At 30.6% G+C, this 24057-nt stretch overlaps 2 protein-coding genes across 2 annotated transcripts; both read left to right on the forward strand.

Moving 5' to 3' along the window:
• Positions 1-7303: 7303 nt before the first annotated feature.
• LOC18589642 (dirigent protein 22-like) lies at positions 7304-8142 on the forward strand. The gene has a single exon (XM_007014698.3). It carries the CDS (start codon positions 7423-7425, stop codon positions 7987-7989), a length of 567 nt encoding a protein of 188 aa, XP_007014760.2. The 5' UTR covers positions 7304-7422; the 3' UTR covers positions 7990-8142.
• Positions 8143-18093: 9951 nt separating this feature from the next.
• Positions 18094-18867, forward strand: LOC18589643 (uncharacterized). Its single transcript, XM_007014699.3, has one exon. The coding sequence runs from the start codon at positions 18221-18223 to the stop codon at positions 18584-18586; it is 366 nt and encodes a 121-aa protein (XP_007014761.1). The 5' UTR covers positions 18094-18220; the 3' UTR covers positions 18587-18867.
• Positions 18868-24057: the final 5190 nt, after the last annotated feature.

Genomic DNA, 24057 nt, shown 5'->3' on the forward strand with positions numbered 1-24057 from the left:
TAGGGTACCCTATATTCGGTTATGAACTCAACATGGATTTGGGTAGGTTTCAAGTATCACCTTCAAGATGCCTTAAACACAAACTCAATTATATATAATGTTACAAAAATTTTAAATTTTGTGGGATTTGAACCTTTATCAACCTTATCTTAACACAATCTTTACCCTCTCAATCGACCTAACTTTTTGTAAGTAGTAAATGTAATATTTATTTATATTAGTTGAACTATAATGTAGACTTAAATATATAAAATTTTATTACTAGTTAGGAGGATGGGAAACTCTGCAAGTCTTTACTAATTTTACCAATTTAAATGGGTATTTAACAAATTCAGATAATTAGTGGATAGTTCTTTACTATTAAGATTTGATTTTGGATAGTGTTTTGCAATTTTGTATGGGTTTTAATAGGGTTTGGATATCTGGATAGCTAAATGGTTTTGGGTTAGGTACTTTACTAGTTTACATCTCTAGAAATAATACTAAGTCTAGCAGATATATTATTGCATCCATGCCCAACCTTAAATAGATCGTATTCACTATTAAAGATATATTCACTCCTCATGGAAAACATAGTGTAATGCAATTATCAATCCCACTGCTACTAAACTGGCTTCAAAGGACCTCTAAGTTCTTGACATTGTCGAAGACAATTTTGAACAAATTTCATATGCTAATAATTTCAGTTCCTACAGAGACAATCTATTGTTAAATGTGCTTAAAGCATATGCATATATAAGAATTATAAGGCCCCGAACACAAACCTTGATAGTCAATTTCTTCAAGAGGATACGGTTTTCAACCACATGAAGTATAGAGGAAGGGACAAATCATTAATATAAGGCAAATAACATATTTGTATAAGCCAAACACGGTCTTTTATAAAATAATATAAAATATGTAAAGCAAACCAAACAATAGAGATAAGAAATCTTACTAATTATGTTGAAAATATAGAGCAAATGCAAGCCTAGGATAGATTTTACGCAAGAAAAGGACAGAACCCAAATCAAGAGAGAGCAATGGAACCCACTCAAATTGGAAGTAGAGAGGGAGCAATGGAATTAGAAACTTAGCCATAACAAAAAAATTGATTGTGCAAAAGTGATAATGAAGAAAGAAAGACCCAAGCCACAAAAGTGGGAGAAAAAAGAAAAAAGAAAGAAAAGAAAAAAAGAAAGGAAGAAAGGAGAAAAGTAACGTACTCGGCAAGCTTTCAAAGAGTAGTAGAAAATAGTAGAAGTAAAAGAGAAAATAAGATCGAAACACCTAAAATAACCTTAAATTTAAAACCAAAAGCCGAAAACACCCTCACTATTATAAATGGAAAGTCCAAAACACTCTCGAAATGTCAAGAAATGCCATGATCACATATTAGTTCATTAAAAACTAAAAAGTATCCCTTAAAAACTTAAAAATGACAAACCCAAATGTCATGCTTTGAGGCGATATATATGTTAGAATCATTATAGTTAAGATTATGGTGCAATAAGTGAATTGACAATTTTGTAAGCTAATTTCCATTATAGAAAATCCGATAGATTAGATTTCAATGATAAATTATTTAAAATGAAAATATTAATAAAAAGATAAATAAAAACTGTCAGTACAATTAAGAGAAGATTGTAAAATACCCTATTCTGTCCAGGATTACATAATATCATTTGAATACTAAGGTACTTCAAACTCAATTAATTTGATAAATGTTACTACATCTTTTTCTCTTAGAGCCTATTTGGCCTAACTTTTTTTTGACAATGAAGCTCTTATGAAAATTAATAGCTTTTAAAATTAAACTAAAGCTATTTGGTAAAATAAATTATATAAGTTTTAATTTTAATTAAAATTACCATTAAAAGTATTCATGTTATTATTGGCTCCATAAGTTTTTTATGATAACAAATCATTCCTATTCGTTAATGTCTAACTATACTAGTGTGCAGGATGAAAATGTATTTCAATAATAAATTAATAACTGGAAAGTAAACATCAAAACTCATCAGAATAAGGAGTTACAAATGAGCTACAAACTGAAGTCTATTAGTCAGATAACTAAGGGAGCTAGTCAGCTAAAAGTCTAAAAGTGAAATTGACTGCTTCAAAGACAGTAAGTTCTTAATTGGTTAAAATCTTACTTAACCGATTAACGGAGTAAAGCAAATTGCAAGACAAAGAAAACTTAATCGACTAAGAAGAATGGTCAGCCAGCTAAAAGTTTATTGTCAAAAATTCGATTGTGTGACAGAGAAGATTTAATCGACTAAGAAGAATGGTTAACTAACTAAAAGCTCACCGTTTGAGAATTTGAATTTGAATGTTTGAAGACAAACTAACGGCTAGAAGAGACTCTAAACTGTTTCCAACAGTCTGAAGCTGTCAACATCCCTTAGAGTTGATTTTTCAAGTATAAAAGACATCTCCAACGGCTTAGAAAAGCAAGAGAAGCTTCTAAGAACAAAAAGAGCCTAAAAATAGAAAAAATTCTCTCAATCCTTATTGTATTTCACTTTAATCTTTGTAATAGGTTTTAGCACTTCATCTTGTACCATTCAGATTAGGTTAGTGATCATACGTACTTCTTCATATCTGTACTTCTTGATTACTTAGAGTATGCGAAGCACTCTAAAGGGATTAAACAAGCTTGGTTTAGCTTAGTTGTTGTTGTAGGTTTTAACTTAGCCTTAGAAAAGTTAGTTTTGGGTTTTGGTTGATCTCGGGAAAAACCATTGTTAAAGGTTATGGCTGAGCTTGTGAAAAGCCAATGTAAAAGCTTGGTGAAAGCTTGGGAATTCCATCGATTCTAGTGATTTGGTTTGAAAATCCTTAATTGGAAGATCAAGGTAGTGGATGTAAGTTAAAGAGACCGAACCACTATAAATCTTTGTGCATTGTCTAACCTCTTTTATTTTTCATTTCACTCTTCTTTAAATCATTCTTTCATCAAACATTTAACTTCTCATCATTGACCTCTAACAAGCTTTTAATTAGAAATTAAGTTTAGTGACATTCAGAAAGTGTTAGTCACCTCCTTTTAGCACACATCTTTGGGACCAATAGCTATGATACCTCACATCCCACATCTGATGTGAATGTGATTGTTAAGACATATATAACAATCCAAGTACATTACTACTAGTAACTTAAGCTTAAGCTTTTGAGAGCCATGGTTTAGGCCCAAAAAGTTACTAGATTGGTGCTTGGACTTGGGTTGTTACAAATGTTATCAGAGCTTGCACCAGTCTGATGTGGGCTCCCACATTGCTCTAGTAAGATTTTGGTCCTATGAATGATTTATGGTCTTGATGAGGACATTAAGGATTTGAGTGGGTGAAATTGTGATACCCCACATCCCACATGTAATGTGAATGTGATTGTTAAAACCTATATAACAATCTAAGTCTATCACTATTATCAAGTTGAGCTTGAGCTTTTGAGGGCCACGTGATTTGGGCTCGAAAAGTTAGTAGGCTGGTGCTTGGCCTAGGATCGTTACACATGCCATCTTCAATCATCTAATAAACCAAAGCAGAATAAATCTGATTCGAGGTTTATATACAATTTCGGATGTTAAAATCAAACCAATCCATAAAGAAACAGAATAACTCTCAAACTTATATAGTAGTAATAGTATTAGATTTTTCTTGATCTAGCAAGCAATCGGACCATGATGCTTCAATTCCCAAAAAAAGAAGACAAAAGAGAAAACAGTGTATTTGACATTAAAATCTTTTTTGGTGAAGATGAGAAAAAAACCTTTAAATAGCATCTTAATACAGCTTTGAATTTTAAGTCTTCTTTTCTCTTAATTTTTGTAAGAAAAAAAAATCCTAGATTTTGCTATTTGTTGCTGTGTCTTCTATTGCTTTTAGTATTCTTTGTGGAGAAAGGTAGAAGAGAAGGAGATCATGATTTGCGTTGAAAAAGGGTGATTTGCAAAGGGAGCGAAAAAGAGGAGAGGGAGGTTGATTGAGAAAGATGGGGTATTTCCTAAAAAATTGGTATGTTTTTAAAAGAAGAGAAAGCTCCTCTCTAGAACTTTTCTTTAAGCTCATTTTTTAAAATTTTGTTCTATAAGAAAAGTTACTTTTTTTAATAACTTGTCAAAAATTCTATTTGGCCAGACTTTTATTTTTAAGAGGTAGATAAGTCAAAAAAAAGTTAGGCCAAATGGGCAGTTAATTTGCTTTTATTTGTCAATTGACTTATTTTATTTATATTAATAAAAAACTAACTTGGGTTGCCATTTGCATTTAATTTAGGCCAAAGTCCAACATTTAAAGATGACACCACTAGAAAATAAAAATGATCTATAATCTATAATATAAAAATACATATGTTGAAAATTTTTCTAATCGACAATGTTTTTTTATATTTTAAAATTGCTATATTAAATTTTATAAATATTAATAAAATTTATACAATTTATAAATGAACATTTTAATTGCATTAAATGGTTATTCTTTAAATTTTTTTTTATTATAAATATTAATAAAATTTAACTAATTTGCAAATAAAATCTATTTACGTTGAATAACTTTCATAAAAAATATTTTTTTATTCTAATAATCACAAAAACAAATTTGACTTAAGATAGCACATTTTTAAAATGTGCTATTAAAAATATTTTTAATAACACTTTTTTTATATTTTTTAGAACATTTTTGTAAATCTAACTTCACTATATAAATTTTTATATGTATTATGAATAAAATATAACAGAAATTGCATACATTAGCAAAAGTTGTACTTTGTATATTGCTATTAAATGTGAAAAAAGTGAAGCTAAAAATTTACATTACTGTAGTTTTTAAAATTTTACTACACAAAAAAAATCTCGCCTAAAGAAATGTGATTAAAACTCAATTTTTTTTAGTGAATATTGGATAATTTATAAATGAATATTACAAAATTTTAATTAAATACATTTCAAATTTTATACTTTAAAAATTATTTTTACATTTATATAATTATTATTTAAAAATAAATAAAAAATTCCACTGTGTATATCTTTTTTAAGTCCTGGGTGGGATCTGTTAGATTTAAGTTTTAAAGGACCTAATTGAAAAGCATTTTCAATTTGAAATTTTAAAAATTTTGGCCATTTTGCTTCCAATGTGGGATTGCCTCCTTTTAGGTCACCAAAGTTGGCTTCCATGACTAACAATTTTGAAACCCTTCAACATATGATTAGAGAAAGGAGTGTCATGTACTTATCATTTCACTCTAACTCTCTCTATTGGATAATGCAATTTACTCTATCTTTGGTGAGTAGGAAGGAAAATAGAGGCAACGGAAAAGGGGGAGGAAAAAAACACTTGAGAGGAAAGATAATTGTTTTCCTTACAATATTATAGATGAAAAAAAAAAGATGAGGGTAACATTATAAATAAAAAGTACAATGTTTGAAAAAAACTTTTAAAATTATTAAAAATTAAATAAATTCTTATTTGTTTATTTATTTATTAATGATAGTAAATTTATTAGGAAGCGTCATACCAAGAAAGGTGAGGACTCCATCCAATGTTCACTGTACAAACAAGACTCAAAAATGAAATTGCCTAGAAACACAAAGAAAGCAGTAAATGAAATAAGATTTTATTTGTTTATTATATTCAATCAAGTTTATATATTTTAATTTTAGATCAAATAAAATCTTATAATTAACATAGACTATTTTTTATTATTCAAAATGTTAATTGAATGTTTAATTTAAGTAGATTTTTTTTTTTTGTAAGGATTAGATTTAGAGGAAAAGAAAGATACAAATTCATCTATTTTTCTTCTCCTCTTCTTTTCCTCCTACCAAACAAAGGAATGGGAAAAAAAAAAAAAAAACACTATCTATCTCTGATAGCATCAATAACTAAGTGCTGCCTCCGACAGTGAAGTTGAGATGAGCTTCCTTCTCATTTCCTTGATTGGAGAGTGCAGTTGCCTCACCGTGCCACATGCTGCCGTATTGCTTGTGGTACAAATATTGACTTGACAAAGGTCGACGACCACGTCTCTCTGGAATTCATTGGATTAACCCTTGATTAAGTCGGTGATTTCCCAGAAGCAGGAGAATATTATAATTGCTTTGCTTTTTCTATACGCAACACTTGACAATTTCTTTCGCACCTGGAAAAAGACTGTTGCATGCGAGAACTTTAGGTCATCATCATTACTCAAGACAACCATGACCCACACTTGACAGATTAGGTTCACCAACCATACTTCTTTTCCGTCTTTATTTCTTGCTTTTACTCTCGAAAACGAAAAAGAAATTATGCTGTTTTGAAAAGGATACCAATCGCAAAACCAAGACGTTGAAGTGTTGGACGTACTCAGTTTGCAGAAAATTTGAGAGAGAAATATTGGAAAATTTGGCTTTACAAGTGTGACAGCAAAGGCTTTAGGTCCGTCGTTCCCAACGACAGACCCAATTTCAACCGCAAATTAATTCCCAATTTTATGTCTCCTCACTAGCAGAGCCAGTTAAAATTTCATAGAGAAAAAAGAATCTCCATCCATGGAGGCCCTTTCACTAGTCAAATCATCAAGTTTAAAATTTTTTATTAATTATTTTGCACAAGCAGAACCTTAACAATTGTACCATCCCTTTAAATATATCAAATTCCAACCAAAATTATCTTTTTTAAAAAAAAATAAATTCAATTTTTGTTTTTACGTAACAAATTATTCCTAGTATAAGTGGTAATTGAGTGGGTTGAGCTCATTTTGAGTTTGGATCAATTTAGATCACGCATCTTATCAAGTCAGATGATGTTTAGTAGATTAAATCATTTTCAGGCTCGAATTATTTCATATATTGAGTCATTGAAATTTCAAGTAATATTAGATCAAATTGTTTCGAATTTGAGTTAATGCACAAATTAAGAAGTTTCAAAACTCAAATTTAATAAAAAAATTTATTTTTTATGTATAATCTTTTAAAATATATTTATTTTTATATATGTAAATATTTAACTCATTAATTAATATATAACTTCCTTATTTAACGAGTAAAATTCTTTTTTTTTTTTTTCAGGAAGCGAATACGAAGGTGGTAGCAAAATTGCTTTTTAATATTGATGTAATAGAATGAAGGAATTAGAAGGGAGAAAAATAGAGCTTGATTCAGTGGTGCCAAGCAACCCACCTCCAAAGACTGTCTAGTCGATGCCAAAATGCCATACGCAAAAGTTTCAAAACGTGTATATAAAGTGAATTAACTAGTTTACTCCTACTCCATTAATCCTTTTTGGGGGTTGGTAACCTAAAAGAACACTAAAAAACAATACAAAAATCTAATTCTAGAAGACTGCTTGATCACTATATAAATAAGCATAAAACAGAGGTAGCCCCATATTTCGATGCTCCACTGTCTCCAAGTATACATATATATGCTGGAAAGTTAGGGCAGCAGAGTAGAATTCTCCCATGGCTAGACTGTTTCCAACCCTATGTTCCCAAATCATCTTTTGCTTTTTCATCATCTTGGCTGCAGCAGATGATGAGAGTTTTGTGAGAAGCATGGACAGGAAGCTTTTGGGGCTGAAGAAGGAAAAGCTTAGCCATTTCAGGCTCTACTGGCATGACATTGTTGGAGGGCGCAACCCAACAGCAGTCGCAGTGGTTCCACCGTCAAGCAATTCATCAACAGCCTTCGGGTCGATCAGGGTGATCGACGACCCTTTGACCATGGGACCCAAATTAAGCTCGAAAATGGTAGGCAGGGCGCAAGGGTTTTACGCCTCAGCATCCCAGCAAGAAGTTGGGTTGATGATGGCCATGAATTTTGCGTTCATGGAAGGAAAATACAACGGGAGCACCATAACAATACTAGGGAGGAACACTGTGTTCTCAAAAGTGAGGGAGATGCCGGTGATTGGAGGGAGTGGGCTTTTCAGGTTTGCCAGAGGCTATGTTCAGGCCAGAACTCACTGGTTTGATCTTACCACTGGGGATGCGGTGGTTGAGTACAACTGTTACGTGATGCATTATTGATGCTTTTCTTGGAAATCTTTCAAAGTTTAGGCCATTTTTTGTTTGTTCTTAGTTCTTTTGGGGTAATGGGCTTTGAATCATGTTTTCCACTTCTAATTTAATAATCTGTTGCGGAGTTATTTACTATTAATAAAGTATTTAGCTTGGGAGACTTGTGCTCTGATTTAGACATTTCCAGATTTTTCAAGACTGAAAACTCCATGTGGCCTTTATTAATTGGTGACAACTGCCCACATCATTGACTTAACGACCTCGACTTGTAACCATCCAGAAAATAAAGACAAGGGACGACTGCCTAACAAACTTTTCAAAGTCTGATTCAGCCTGCTTACTCCTTATGTTCTTTCACCACAAAACCTTTATATTAGCCCAATATGTTGGATTTGGGCTTGAACTATTCCTCCAAAATGTCTCGAGATGATTTTTTCTTCCGTTTCTGCAAAGACAGCGTGCGACTGAACCCAAATATATCATAAGTTGGATTTAGATCCTATTTCAAAGAGCAAAAAAAATCCTACACAGGCAATATTGTCCCTTCTCGATATACAGTGTAATGTAGTTATGTAAAAGAATACATAATATCTCTAAAAGATCAAGAAAAACATGAGAGAACTTCTCCACTAAACATGCTGTTAATTTTTTCTTTTTAAAAAAGTGAATTTCATTTCATTACTAACACCAAAACAATTACAATATGAATAACTACATATTAACACAATTATAGCCTCTCATATTGTATGTTATCCTACAATATGAAGGAAGAGCCTCGTTAAGAACTTTTTCATGGAAAAGCACAGTGAGATAAAAACCATGAAAAAGAAAAAAAGTACCCTCCTACCATGTTGTTAAATTTTAGTTGTTTTTTTTTTTTATGTTTTTGTAGCTATTTAATATACTTTTTTTGGACTTAACTGTTTTAGATATTTCTGATTTTCCTGCTCAAATTTAATGTATTTATAAATCAACAAGTTGTATGGTTTTCTATTTGTAGATGAGAGATGATAAAAGAGAATTACAACTAACTTGTATGCCCTTGAAGATTCCAAAAGAGGTAGCCTTGTGACACATAATACTAACGGCACATTTGATTCGCAAAATGGAATAAAATAAAATAAAATAATTATTTTATGAAAATAGAATAAAGAATAAATATAATAAAATTGTTATTATGTAATTTGGATCATAGAATGAAATATGATAAGAATTGTTATTATAATTAATTCTAATATTTGATTGATAGGAATAATTTTGGAATAGTTAAAGAATAAATGATAAAATAACAAAATTACCTTTTATTCTAATTTAGTAAACTAGACAAAATTATCATGAGTATCATTTAATAATATTTATCCTTTTTCAATCTTTTAATTTTTATTTTCATTAAAAATTTAAAATATTAATAATTTATTATTAAATTATTAACATAATTTTTTATTTCAATTTCTTTTTATTTTTTCTCTATTTGTATTTTCATTTTTTAATCTTTTAATTTCTAGTTTCTTTAAAAATTTAAATATTAATAATTTATTATTAAATTATTAATATGATTTTTTATTTTCATTTCTTTTTACTTTTTTTAATTTTATTTTCCAATTTGTAAGTTGTAATTATTTTCAATAAATAGGGACATTTTTATCCAATAAATTTTCAACTCTATTCCATAGTCATGGAATAGCCATTAACATAGATGAAGTGGAGAATGGCTAAACCAAGATTTTGAAAAATAGCCATTTTAAAATGACTAGTCCCTACCTCAAAAACCTACCAAACAAAAGAATAAAAATGAGAAAGGAATAAAGGAGGAATGGTTTAGCCATTTTCAGGTACCAAACGAGCCATAAGTAACTCAACCACAATGTTGAAGAGGAGAGGGGAAAGAGGACAACCCCGTTGAAGTCCACTTGCCATGACAAATTGCAATGTAGATGAGCCATTGATAAAAATAAAGATGAAAAGGTGGAAATGCACCGATCGATCCAATCATGTTATTTGTTACAGAAACCCATAGGCTCAATAATGAAATCCAAGTAGGACCCATTAACACTGTCAAAGGTCTTTTCAAAATGTATCTTATGTAGAAGGCCATTTATTTTCTTTTTTGTGTTCTTGCTATAATTAGTATGAGCTCCTTTCAAGGACCTTTTTATTATTTTGGGATTATAATTATTTTTTAATATTATCTATGCTAGAGAATTATGTTCCTAGGCTATGCTTTCTTGAATTCACATGCTATGGTTGTTATACATTTTGGTAATATTCGAAATTTAAATCCTTTACACTATTAAAATATGAATTTAATCATTCAATGATAATTCGTATAAATATAGTCCTAATTCTAATATTTACTAAAGCTAATCCAATCATTATCGCTGTCAACTTTTTTCGTTACAATTAGGATTGTGGTATTGATTATGTTGTGTAAAATTTTAAGGGAATTATAAAAATAAAAAAATAATGTGGCTTTTTAGGTTGCCATGTGGCATGTTTTGGCCCACCTAACCAGATCCCATCAACTTTTTTACACTTTAATTTGCAACCACAGTCTTGTCACAACCTTAACGACACAACTTTTGGGTTTCTCTCTCGATTAATTCACAGTTTATTTAGGTCAATTTTTAAGTTAATTTTAATTAGTTTAGGGTTTAGTGTGTATTTTGGATTTTTAACCGTTTGGGTGACAATAAACGCCACATGGTCATGACCTCAAAAGCCACATCATATTTTTTTTTTATTTTTAAGATTCCCAAAATTTTATGTCAATATCAATTAACACCACGACAACGTATGATCAATGTCATCTTAGCAATTTTAATAAAACTTTACAATATTAATGAATTGACTAATATTAACATTAACTAATATTAACAAATTTTATACATACAAACACTTGGTTTGTACAAATTATAATTGAATGACTTAATCCAACGATTTGGTAGAATACATGAACTAAATTCAGAAGTTGACTATTATTTTTGATTGATAATATGATCTCCAGTTACTTTATGTACCATATATATGTTATATACGTACTATCTAGGAGCTTGGAGATTTTTTCTTTTCTTTTTTTTTCTTATTGTTGTTTGGTTCGCTAAACATTAGTGGTAATCAAGTTCTGCTTTGACAAAATTGATGCCTAACATCATTTCATTTTTGTACCTTGTGGACCAATCTTTGTGTGGTATGGTCCAGGTTAGGTTCTTTCTAAGCGGTTTAGTCGCTCTTTTGAGTTCTTAGACTCATTAAAAAATTATAGGTATAATATTTAAAAATGTTTCTAAATTATTTCAAAAATTCAAATAAGTTTTTATATTTTTATTATATTCAATTAAATTTTTATATTTTTATTTTAAGTCAAATAAATCTTTATGATTAATAATTGATTTAGTTAAAATGTCATTTATTATTGTATACTAAGTGACGTTGATGTGATATGTTAAGATATTATAATTGATGATGATGTGACATATTGAAATATCATAATTAATGATGATATGATATGTTAATTTGATATGATAACATGCTCATATAATATTTTTCAGCCTCTACATCAATGTTATGTTAACGTCATGTAAATATAAAATGACAAATGATATTTTGATTAATGATAATTAATTAATTATTAGTCATAAAAGAATAAAAGCTTATTTGATTCAACATAAAAATATAAAGACTTGATTGAATATAATATATAAATAAAGACTTATTTAAATTTTTTTAAAAAATTTACAGCTTTTTACGAACATTATGTTTAAAAGTGATAACTCTTTTACTTTTTCATCGAAGATGTAATATCATAGTGATGTATTCTATCAAGGCCTAAGTGCTAGGGATTGACTTTTTAATTTTTTTCTTTGATCGAATTATAATCAAGAAAATCATTTTTGATTGAATTTATCTTTATCTTTTTTTTAATCACACAATCAAAACCAATCGAATATAAGGGAAAGCAATGCAGTTTGGTTTTGATTGCAACCTTATTTGATAAAATATCTTGGAGTGGAGGTCCATAAAAGTCATGATAGGTGGAAAATGGCTAATCACGGCTTACCAAATGGTAAATGAAATAGGGGAATCAATTAATCAATGAGATCAAATGCTGACAAAGCTTTTGGTGGGTTATGGCCTCATGGGGATTTGTCAATTTGTGGTTATCATCTATAGTTGATTTTACATCTTTTTAACTAAAGTGGTCCAATTCCCCTAATGTCAATTAGCTACATTACAAGATGGAGATGTTGAATTTTTTTTGTATTTATATATAGTGGTAACGTGACAGCTTTTTAATTTTAGTCTAATACAATATGTATTTATTATAAACTTTTCAACTTTAAATTAATTTTCTTATACAGTGGTAATGTGACATATTTTTTATATCTGGTTCATTAATAGTGTATGAAATCTATACACTAATAATAGACTATCATATCAAATTTGATATATAATAAATTATACTTAATTTGAGATCTTCTAATTGAAATTTAGGATACACAAAATCGTATTTGATTTTGATCCATTACTCTGGGAACAAAAATATTACTAGTCAAATTAATTGTTAGGATTTAGTACACTAGAATCTTCCTCATCTTTAATCTACGTACAACTAGACCTGATAATTCATGTTCGCATGTTTTTACTATGTCATGTAAATATAATGTATTAACAGTTATACGGGGTAAACACATATATGACATGATTAACTAAATGTATAGGATCTTAAATACGAATATAGATACATTTATAAAACATATAACATGACACGACATGCCTAACAAATTTATTAAACAGGTTAGGTTAAGTTTTATATGACACAACACGATTTATAATCCGTTTAAATAAACACAATTAAAATTTTAAACATGATTAACATGATTAATAAAATCATGCAATTACATATGAAATATAACTTCATTATTTAAATTTAAAATTAATAATCATAAAAACAATTACAACAAACCAATAATATCCATTAACCATAATAAAATCCACCATCATCATCAGCCATAATAAAATCTGTCACATTAATATCAACCATAACAAGATAAAGTATTTATATGGAGATTTAAACAAGTTTTAACCAGGTTATTAACGTGTTAGGTAAACACATTTACATGATTAGTTAAACAGGTCACGAGTTATACGAATACCTGATAATTGGATAATTAAATGAGGTTTCAATTAAACTAGATTCATGTAAAACAAGAGCCAAATAATTACTTTCATGCCCACATTTCTTTAACCAAGTTTTATATTTGAGACAATCTTATTTCTTATGTCCCTTCTTCTTGCAAAAGAAACATTCAATTTGCTTTTGGAGGACAACTTCAAGACCTCCTACACTGTAAGATTGACCAAATTCTTTCATTTTATCCTAAACATGTTTAGGAGCATTAACTTTGGATTTCACACCTTTCTTGTGATGAGTTTCTTAACAAGAAAGGTATTGTTGGTTTTTCCAAATTTTTTTGTTTGAAAATGGACCATCCTAATGATGTACTCCCGAATTCCTTCTATTAGCCTAGCAATTTTTGTTCGTGTATATTAACCGCGTGCTATAAATATAGAGTATTAATAGTTTTACAAGTAAACATGAAAATGACACAATTAATTACACATGTTAGAATCCTAAACACGAATACAGATATGTTTGTTAAACATGTAATACAACACGACACACTTAACACATTTATTAATTAGGTCAGGTCATGATTTTTAACTTGTTTATACAATTAACATGATCAAGACGATTAAATTAAAATGCATACAATTGCAAATGAAATATAACTTTATTATTTAAATTTAAAACTAATAATCATAATAGCAATTATAATAAAACAAAAAAATCCATGAAGTATAATAAAATCCACCACCACCATCAACAATCATAATAAAAGAAAGTAATTATATAGGGGTTTAAATAGTTCATAATCATATCATAAACATATCTTGTAGACACATTTACACAATAATTAAATGGTTAATAAATGGATAACAAGTTATGAAGATAGTCGATAACACAATTAATTAAATGTGTCTTAAACAAAAGTTACTCAAGTTTGACACATTTAAGATATAAAAATTTCTTATCTTAATTATATCGATACGATTGAAACACGATTACCCTAAATCCAAACTCACTTAACTTTATATAGTGCTATCATGTCATATACAAAATTGCTAAGTTTATCATCTATCTCATCATATTTCATGGAATAAAACCCCTTCAATATAACACTCTAGACTTTTGTACTATTACACTTAAGAATTCCTTTGAATTAGTTATACTAAGAAGGCCACTTAACATGTATATAGGAATGGACCTCTTAATAACAAGCAAATCATTTATTTATCTCTCTCATGCCTCAAAAGCTTTCCTATTAACTTTAAATTTTTTGTAATAGATTTTAAAGGCTTATTGATATTCATAGTCAGGTTTATGTCTATGATCTAAATGGCAAACTCTACATCCGTTTTCCATTTCTTAAAATTTAATCCAATCAAAATCTCAATAGTGACCAAATTGTTATTGATAGAAAATGTGACAAAAGATTTAAAAAATGTAACTTAATTTGAACATATAGGGTAATAAAATACTCCAAAATCATAATTGAGTACAAATAGCATAACCAAGAATCTAGGCACATTATCATGTAAACACTTTTAGGCTAAATACATGAGATGCAATTAAGAGCCTTTCACATAAAAACAGTCACGAGAATTTATCACAACCTTGCAACTTACCATTTTTACGTGAATAAATTATTCGAGCTAGTCAATTTCCACACACATACTTTTATGTACTACCTTCTGATTTCAATAGATAAACACCATGCACACGAAAACTATAAACATCTCAAAAATATATGAGAATGGTATATATAATTTTTTCCTCCTCACTTAATCTACAACTCTCTAATAAGTGAGATTCTTAATGTTTTCTAAATAGGATACAAGACCTAACCTTACCTTTATGTAGTAAAATGCTTAGTGTCACTCGTCATAAGATTTAAGATTTCCTACACCGAGCCACATTATTAAACCTATATATAAAATTGGAGCTTATCTCATTTTATTAGATCATGTCATGAACTATAATATTGTCTAATTATCAAATCACATTAAGTTAATCGATTTTGCTAAAAAAATTAAATAATGTAAGTTCACACTCTAATTATTCAAGAAAATCTAACATATCAATTATATATCCTTCGTTATATATCTTATTAGTTCTAAGTAGGAAAATTTATGGAAATTTATCTACAAAAGTTATTGCCTTATTAGTATCTTATTTTAATTCAAATATTTTTGGAAAATAAATTTTAATTAGGTTATGACAACTATAAATTATTATGGGAGACAGCCTTTTAAATATATATATACATATATATATAATAAATTTTCTTGTTAAAATGCAAAAGTTTATTAACAGATAAAAAAAAGGAAAAAAAATTAGGGTTTCCAAAGCCAATGTACAAGTCAATTGTGAAAGATTAATCAACTTCTAAAAGAAAATAGCATATTTGTTTTGAATTCATGTCATTATGTTTTTTTTATTGGGTTTTTCTCAGCAATTCATGTCATTAGTTATTTGATAAATGCAACTTACATACACGAAATCAATCAATTCATGATTGACTCTATTAAAGTTTTCAAAAAGCAGAATAAAACAAATAGATATTGGCATGGTGTTTGGTTGACGGTGCCACTTCAACAAGGGAAAAAGCATAACAAGAAAAAAAAAAACAATTATTTATCCAAAAAAAAAAACATTCTAGACTGGGCCATCATATAAATGATCAGATTGTGTATAATATATACTTGGAAAAGATAGCTAGGAAATGCAATTAAAATTTCTCGCCGATAACATAAATGATTACTTAACTGATGATATCATGAACTAATGATGATAATCATATACAAAGCCCATGCTTAAGTGGGGTGCCATTTGCATTAATTTGGATGGATGCCAGTGGGACACATCTTTCTTTGCACATTAAGCAACTTTCTTTTCCTTCATATTGTGGGTGCCCACTTGCGCAGGGCTCCATTTGTTAAAACCAAATAGAATCTAATGGACCGTATCTTAAATCAAATTATATCTGAATTATTATCTATTAAATGTATGGATGGTATAATTTTTTAATTTTACAAGAGAAATATTTAAATATATATACATATATTATATTGATGGTTGAAATTTGCACACTTACCTCTTTGTGGATTAATGTGTGTATATAAACATATATATATATATATAAATATTTTACTTAGAAAGTTTTGAATCATTTTTAAAATTCAATATCCTTTTCAAATGCATATATATAACTCAATTGTTAATATAATTTACAAAACTGATCTTGCCATTTTCCCATAAAAATTAAAGCTTGAGTTGGTTAATGTTATATTCCGAAAACTATAAGATTACTCCATGAGTAGAATCAACACAAAATACAGTTTCTTTTACTCCCCAAATATTTACATACCGGAAACATTTCTATATAGCCCAGTATAAGTACAATTAAATTGCAGCTGTATTTGTGTTGTAGTTTGGGTGTCACAGGTGCTTCCGATATTATGCAGCATTGTGTAATGATCTGTTGTATATTGAGTTCCAACTATAATGTCGCACTTAAATCTATAGCAACTTCATAGTTACAGACTTCAATTGGCATTTTGATGTTCTTATTCAGCACCTATATAAATTCGTTTGTCAAAAAGAAAATATAATTAAATTATTAAAAAAAAAAGAGAGAAAAGAAAATTGAGGAACATGCGCATAAAAAACCAAGAATATACAATGTCCCATTCATTAGTTAAGCATTGTGGATTCATGAAATGGATAAAGGTAGACAAAGGTGAGATGGACCACACCATCTTCGGAATATACGACTTTTTCCAATAACATGTTCCCCTTTGATATATATTTCCCATGGGTTTACCCGACCTTTTTCTTCATTATTCTTCTCATCTTTCCAGATCCAGTGCATGGTCGGTTGTAGGTGGCAGCTCTCTATTGGTCCACACCTTTGCAGCTCCGAATCTCAACCATTAATGGATTAAAATTCTCACCGTCCTTGTTGGAAGTATCCTCATTCCTCATGGATCGTCAAAGAGGAAGAATCCTTCTGGTGCAAGGAACGAAGCAAAGCTACCCAAATCTGTTTCCCAAAAGAAATAAAATAAAAGAAAGGTAAAAGCAACGTAAACCCATTTGAAAACCCCCTTTTCGTTTTTTATTTTTTGCCTCAAACAAGGTTGGGACTATGTGTTAACCAAAATAACTAATGGCGCTTGCTAGACATGTTTCTTGAAACCATTAAATCATAAGATATTACATCCATGCATCTTATATTAAGTCACTCGATAATTCTAATAAGATATTGCATTCATCTTATAAATATTAAGTTGCTCGATAATTCTAAAACTACCTCTTCCCGTACTAGCAGTTAATTTATAATTAGTTAATGAGAATAATCATGGGTGGTAGAGGTGCATGTTTGATTCTTGTTTCGATTGAAAGGGAGATGCTCTTGTAACCTTTTATATAGAACCAATTTGCTGTCATTCTAACTTTTGCAAAACTAAAGTCACAAGAGTTTTATTACCTTTTGACAAAGAGTTGGATTTGAAGACTAGGTGATTGCTTTAGAACGTTCAAATATACATGTTAAGCTAGGCATCTTCATAGTGTATAGACTATTCTACAAATCGCCTGAAGCCTTTAAACCTCAAGGACCATAAGGAAAAGGGCGGGCCAATCAGTCATGACAAAAGTTTCTAAAGCATGGCACTAAAATCAAGTCTTTATCTACCAAAAGAAAAACCTTTTTACCAAACTAACAGCTGCTGCTACTTTTTTATATCGCCACCGCTCATAATTTCACCCACTTCTCTTTCAGCATCTTATCTTATCTTAATGTACCCTTCCATTACATATTTACTTCCTAGTCACAGTGTTTTTTGTGATTTATTTGTATAACCAGAGAGAGATGTCACACCTTTCAAGAGAGAGCAGGGCAGGAGCTCATAAAATTAGCATGGGAAATTAAAATAAAGATAAAAAAGAATAAATATCATCCACTAACTAAATCCTATATAAACCATGGCCACTTTCTTCTTGCAAACAAACCAGTTCATTCTAGAGAAAATTTTAAAACAGTGATTGACTCTCTCCCTCTTTCTCTGCATAAAATACCACATCTCATTCCAGCTTTTAAATTTGCTCTGAAAACATATGGCTAGATACTACAGAGATTCATTCTTAGACTATCTGTCCCTTCCACCTCTCCACCTATGTTTCTTTGTTTCCATCCTCTTTTTTGTACTGGGTTTTTCCTGGTACATAAACTACGAGTCCATGTTTGAGGATTTCATCAACCAGCTGAAATTCTTCCTCATGCTGTCCCCGGTTGTTCTGCTGCTTCTCATTCACTGCTTCTCAGGGAGCGTTCCTTTCCTTATTCCACTGCCGGAACAAGATTCACTTCACAGAACAGGAGGGTCGCCATGGGGGGTGGCGCTTTTGCTTGTGTTCCTTCTATATATGATCTCTTATCAATCTTCTTTTCATGAGCGTTGGTTCCCATTGGGGACTAAATAATGATCAAGAGACATGTATATGTAACCTTGGGGGTGTGTGTTTTTTTTCTGTGTATTAGTTATAACAGAGACATTTTGAGGTTGAGCTTGGCTTGCCTTTTTGGTACACAAGACTTGCTTTTTTATCTTTCCAGTATATTATATGTTGTATGTAGCTTTGTGTTTTGGTCAGGTTCTATATGTAGAAGATCTTATGGAATTTGCTGTGTTGATATGTATATTGATTTCATCTGTTGTTTCTTAGGTTTATAACTGAGGTAATCTCATAGTTGATTCAGTGAATTCTTTACTGTGAATCATTTCTCTGATTGTTGGATGGGTTCATGGATGCTTAATTCAATCCATCTTTGATTTGACTATGGTGAAGACATGCATAGAGAGCTTAATTGGACCTTTAAACTTTTTCTATAAATTTGACTAACATATTTAAAATTGACCTTAGATATCATTATTAATGATTTTTTAAGATATTATTAGTGGATCTTTCTTTGTTGCTGTGCTCGTGGATATAAGTCATCAAATGATCGAATCACATAAATTATTGTGTTCTTGTGGGTGTCTTTAATTTCTTTCTTTATTCTATTGATTAGGTAAGATCTTGGATAATTTTTTATAGATAATTTTACAATTTTCACAACAAATTGACATCAGAGCTTTAAGGTCTTGAGTTAATTTGAATCTTGCAATGGTAACTTCGTTGACCAAGTATGAGATTGGAAAACGATTTTAGCCTATGGCGTGTTAAGATGCGTGTATTGCTAATACAATAAAGACTGTTGAAGGCATTGAAATAAAAAGACCATTTTCTCTCCAATTTATCTAATGGTGAGAAAGATGAACTTATGAAAAAAGCACATAGTTTTATTCTTCCAACTTTGTCTGATGAGGTGCTAAGAGAATCACAGATGAAGAATTTGTTACTGCAGTGTGGCTTAAACTCGAGAGTATTTATATGACCAAATCCTTGATGAATTGGCTTTATATGAAGCAACGATTATATACTCTCAAGATGTGAGAAGGTACATTCGTTAATACCCATATTGATGAATTTAATAGAGTTATTCTTGATTTAAAGAATATTGATGTTAAAATTGAGAATAAAGACCAAGCCTTAATTTTTCTATGTTCTTTACCTCCATCATATGAAAACTTCGTGGATACTATGTTATATGGTTGAGATATTCTCATTTTCGATGATGTATGGGCATTTTTAAATTCCAAGGAATTGAAAAAGAAAGTTGGTAGTATCTAGAATGAAAATCAAGCAAAATGCCTGATTGTGAATAGATGAAAAGATAGAGAAAAGGGCTTAGATAGAAAAGGAAACTTTAGAGCAAAAGGGAAAACTTCCTGGAATTGTGGTAAAAAAGAGGACTTTTGTCAAGATTGTGTCAAATTTAAGGATGATGAAAAGATCAACAAATATGAGAATACCACAAACGTGGTTGGAGATGACTTTGATACTTTAGGGGAAGTTGACAGTGTTCTTGCAGTTACTATTGGTAACTTGATGGATATATGGATCTTGGATTTAGCTTGTTGCTTCCATATATGTCTTAGGCATGATTAGACTTTCTAATTTATTGATATGGGCACTGTACAATCAGAAGATGATTTATTTCTCTCAGTTGTTGGGATTGGTGTTGGTTCAATTAGTTTTTGATGATAATAAAACATTCCTATTCATTTGTGTCTAATTTTTTTACTTGAGTGTGCAGGACAAATAATGTATGAAATTAATAAATCAATCTTTCAAAGTGTATATCAAAAGAAAAAAAAGGGATAAAAATAAGGAGACATGATCGATTAACGAGAAAAAAGTTCCTTAGTTGAATAAAAAAGAATGTTGGTTGGCTAAGATTCAAATTGGAGAAATGGCGAGCTGAAGAATATTGAGAAACAGAATCGACTTAGTCAACCAAGATGTGAGTTAGTCGACTAAATGCTCTCTGCCCAAATCTGGACTTCAGGATAGAACCAACTTAGTCGACTAAGAAATAGGTTAGTCGACTAAATGGTCTTTGCCAAAATTTGCAACCAGAAGACAGAACCAACTTAGTCGACCAAGAAGAAAGTTAGTCGACTAAGAGCTCTCTGTCTGCAATTTGAACTAGAGCACTAAAAGATAGATTAATGGCTGAAACCAACTCTCAACTGTTTTCAATGGCTATAAACTGCCAAACTGCCATCAGAGTTGTTTCTCCATGCATAAAAGGGTCTTTCAACGGTTAAAAATTAAGTTTTTGGAAGTTTTGGAAGAGATTTGAGTCATATAGAGCTGAAAAATCAAAAAATCTCCTCTGCACCTTTCTGCACTTAAACGCCAATCTTTTGTATTTGTATTCTGCACCCAACCTTGTACCATTTAGATCAACCTTGTGATCATAGGTACTTTTTTTTACTTCTCTTCTTGTATTCTTAGAGTGAAGGAGTCATTCTAAGTGTTTGTTTCAAGTTAGGATTGCTTGATTATGTTAAGGTTCTAACTTAGCCTTGAACTATTAAGTGTTAGGTTATAGTTGAGCCTGTGAAAAACTATTATGAAAGGTTTTGGCTGAGCTTGGTAAAAGCCATTGTAAAACTTAGTGAAAGCTTGTGAATTTCACCAGTTCTTAATGGAATTGTTTGAAAAATCCTTGGTTGGACAATCAAGGTAGTGAATGTAGGTTTTGGACCGAACCACTCTAAATTCCTGCACATTGTCTACTCTATTATTAGTTTCTTTGTTCTGAAAATTAGTTTCTCATCTTGTCAAGAGCCGATTTGTGCTATTCACCCCCCCTCTAGCACATCTAATTGGGACCAACAAGTGGTATCAGAGCTAATTCCCTACTCTTAAGGTCTAACACCCTTTGGGAGGATCCAAATGGCTCTCCAAAAATCCATAGTTGCTAAAGGACAATCAACAAACAGACCACCTCTGTTTGATGGCTCTAACTATCCTTATTGGAGCACTAGGATGTCAATTTACATTAGAGTTATAGATTATGAAATGTAGGATGTCATAACTGATGGACCCTTTATTCCCTTAACTTTGAATGTAGTAACCAATGAGTTGATGCCTAAGTCAAGGTTTGAATGGACTGAGGCTGAAACTAAAAGAGTCCTAACAAATTTTAAAACCATCAATACATTGCATTGTGCCTTGACCCCTACTGAATTCAATAAAGTCTCAAGCTGTACAACAGTTAAATAAGTGTGGGATAAACTTAGAATAATCCATGAAGGGACTTCTCAAGTCAAGGAGTCCAAAATAGCCTTTTTGACACATAACTATGAAATGTTCAAAATGGAGCCTGGTGAAGACATCGTCAGCATGCTGGATAGATTTACAAACATCACAAATAAATTGAGTCAGCTTGGAAAACCAATACCTGAGCATGAAATAGTTAAAAGACTTCTTAGAAGCCTACCAAAAAATTAAAAGCCTAAAGTGACTGTAATCTCAGAGGCCAAGGACCTAAATGTTATTACCTTGATGAGATTTGTGGTTCTCTCCTTACTCATGAGCTGGAGCTTAAAGAGGAAAAAGAAGAAGATAGGAGGGAAGCAAAGGAAAAGAAAAAGAGTATTGCACTTAAAGCTAGCATCCTTGAAGAAGAGATGGAAGAGTTGTCATGTGATGATGATGAAGAGTTAGCTCTAGTTGCAAGAAAATTCAGAAAGCTAATGGGCAGAAGAAACTGAAGATTAGCTAGAAGAGGGTTTAGAAAAGATCAAGGTGCTTCATGGAAAATCAAAAAGAAAAATGACTCCAACAAAAAGGAGGAGCTGATATGCTACGAGTGCAAGAAACCTTGCCATTTCAAGTTCGAATGTCCATTGCTGAAAGATGAGACTCCAAAGAAAAATAAGAAATCCAAGAAAGCAATGATGGTAGTTGCATGGTCGGACAATGACACATCAAGATCTAAAGCTGAAGATGAAAAATCTAAGAAAAGAGCAAACCTCTATTTGATGGCACAAGATGATGAAACCGAGGTATCCTCACCCCCCTGTGATATTTCCATTGATAATTTACAAGATGAGTATGACAGCCTTTATGATGAATTTGAAAAACTTTTTTCAAAATACAAAACATTAAAGAAAAAGGCTGCGTCTCTTGAAAATGATTTTGAAAACATGAGACAGAGTTCAAGTATGTTTTTGAGCACATAATTTTTTTGCAAATTGAGTTAGAACACTTAAAAATGGATTTGAAGTTTTAAAATTAGAGTTAGACAATAAATCTGAAGCTTTGCAAAAAATACTTGATGAAAACACAGCTCTTAAATGTTCAAAAAGGGAAACATCAAGTAAGAACTCATATTTTAGGAAAAATTCTCGTAATGACTCATCTAGAAGTTATAGTTGTAGAAAACATGGACATTTGTCATATGACTGTTTTAAGAAAAGTAACCTACAGAAAGTTAGAAAAATTTGGGTTCCAAAAGGATCCTATATTGCAACTAACACTCAAGGACCCATCAAAGTATGGGTACCTATAAAGAAAAACTGAAAATTTGTTTTGTAAGTTGAGCTGCACTTAAAGGAGACATGTTCAAGAGCTCAACTAAAAAAAAACAGCCTTGGTACATGGACAATGGTTGCTCACGACACATGACAGGAGATGAAATGTTATTTGCTCAACTGGACAAAAGACAAGGAGGTACCGTGTCCTTTGATGATGATTCAAAAGGTAGAATTCATGATATAGGAACGGTTGGTAAGAACTCCCAAACTCAAATCAGTCATGTGTTATTGGTGAAAAGATTGAAACATAATTTATTGAGTATTAGTTAATTATGTGACAAAAGATTTAAAGTATGTTTTGATTCAAATAAGTGTGAAGTAATAGACATAGGTATTTTGATTCAAATAAGTGTGAAGTAATAGACATAGGTACAAACAAAGTCTCATTTATAGAAAAAAGATTGAAGAATATGTATGTTGTTTTTCTTGAGGATCTTGAAATGAATAGTGAAATATGTCTTGTTGCAAATGCTGAAAATGATAACTAGTTATGGCATAGGAGATTAGGACATGTAAACATGCATACTATGTCAAAACTAATCAAGAAAAATTTAGTTGTTGGACTGCCAGACATAAAATTTGAAAGTGACAAAATATGTGATGCTTGTCAACTAGGAAAACAAGTTAGAACATCCTTCAAGACTAAGAAGACTGTGTCAACACCTAGACCTCTTGCATTGTTGCATATTGATCTATTTGGCTCAATAAGCATAACTAGCTTAGGAGGAAAATCTTAGGGCTTTGTAATAGTTGATGACTACTCTAGATATACTTGGATTTATTTTCTTGCTCATAAGAATGATGCTCTATCAGCTTTTATAAGTCATTGTAGGAAAATAGAGAATGAAAAAGGACTAGCCATAGTTAGCATAAAGAGTGATCATGGAAGATAATTTGAAAGTGATGAATTTGAGAAATTTTGCAATGAAAAAGGGTTGGATCACAATTTCTCTGCACCTA

This window comes from Theobroma cacao, chromosome 9 (genome assembly GCF_053813885.1).
Source record: "Theobroma cacao isolate CCN51 chromosome 9, ASM5381388v1, whole genome shotgun sequence".
Classification (NCBI taxonomy): Eukaryota; Viridiplantae; Streptophyta; class Magnoliopsida; order Malvales; family Malvaceae; genus Theobroma; species Theobroma cacao.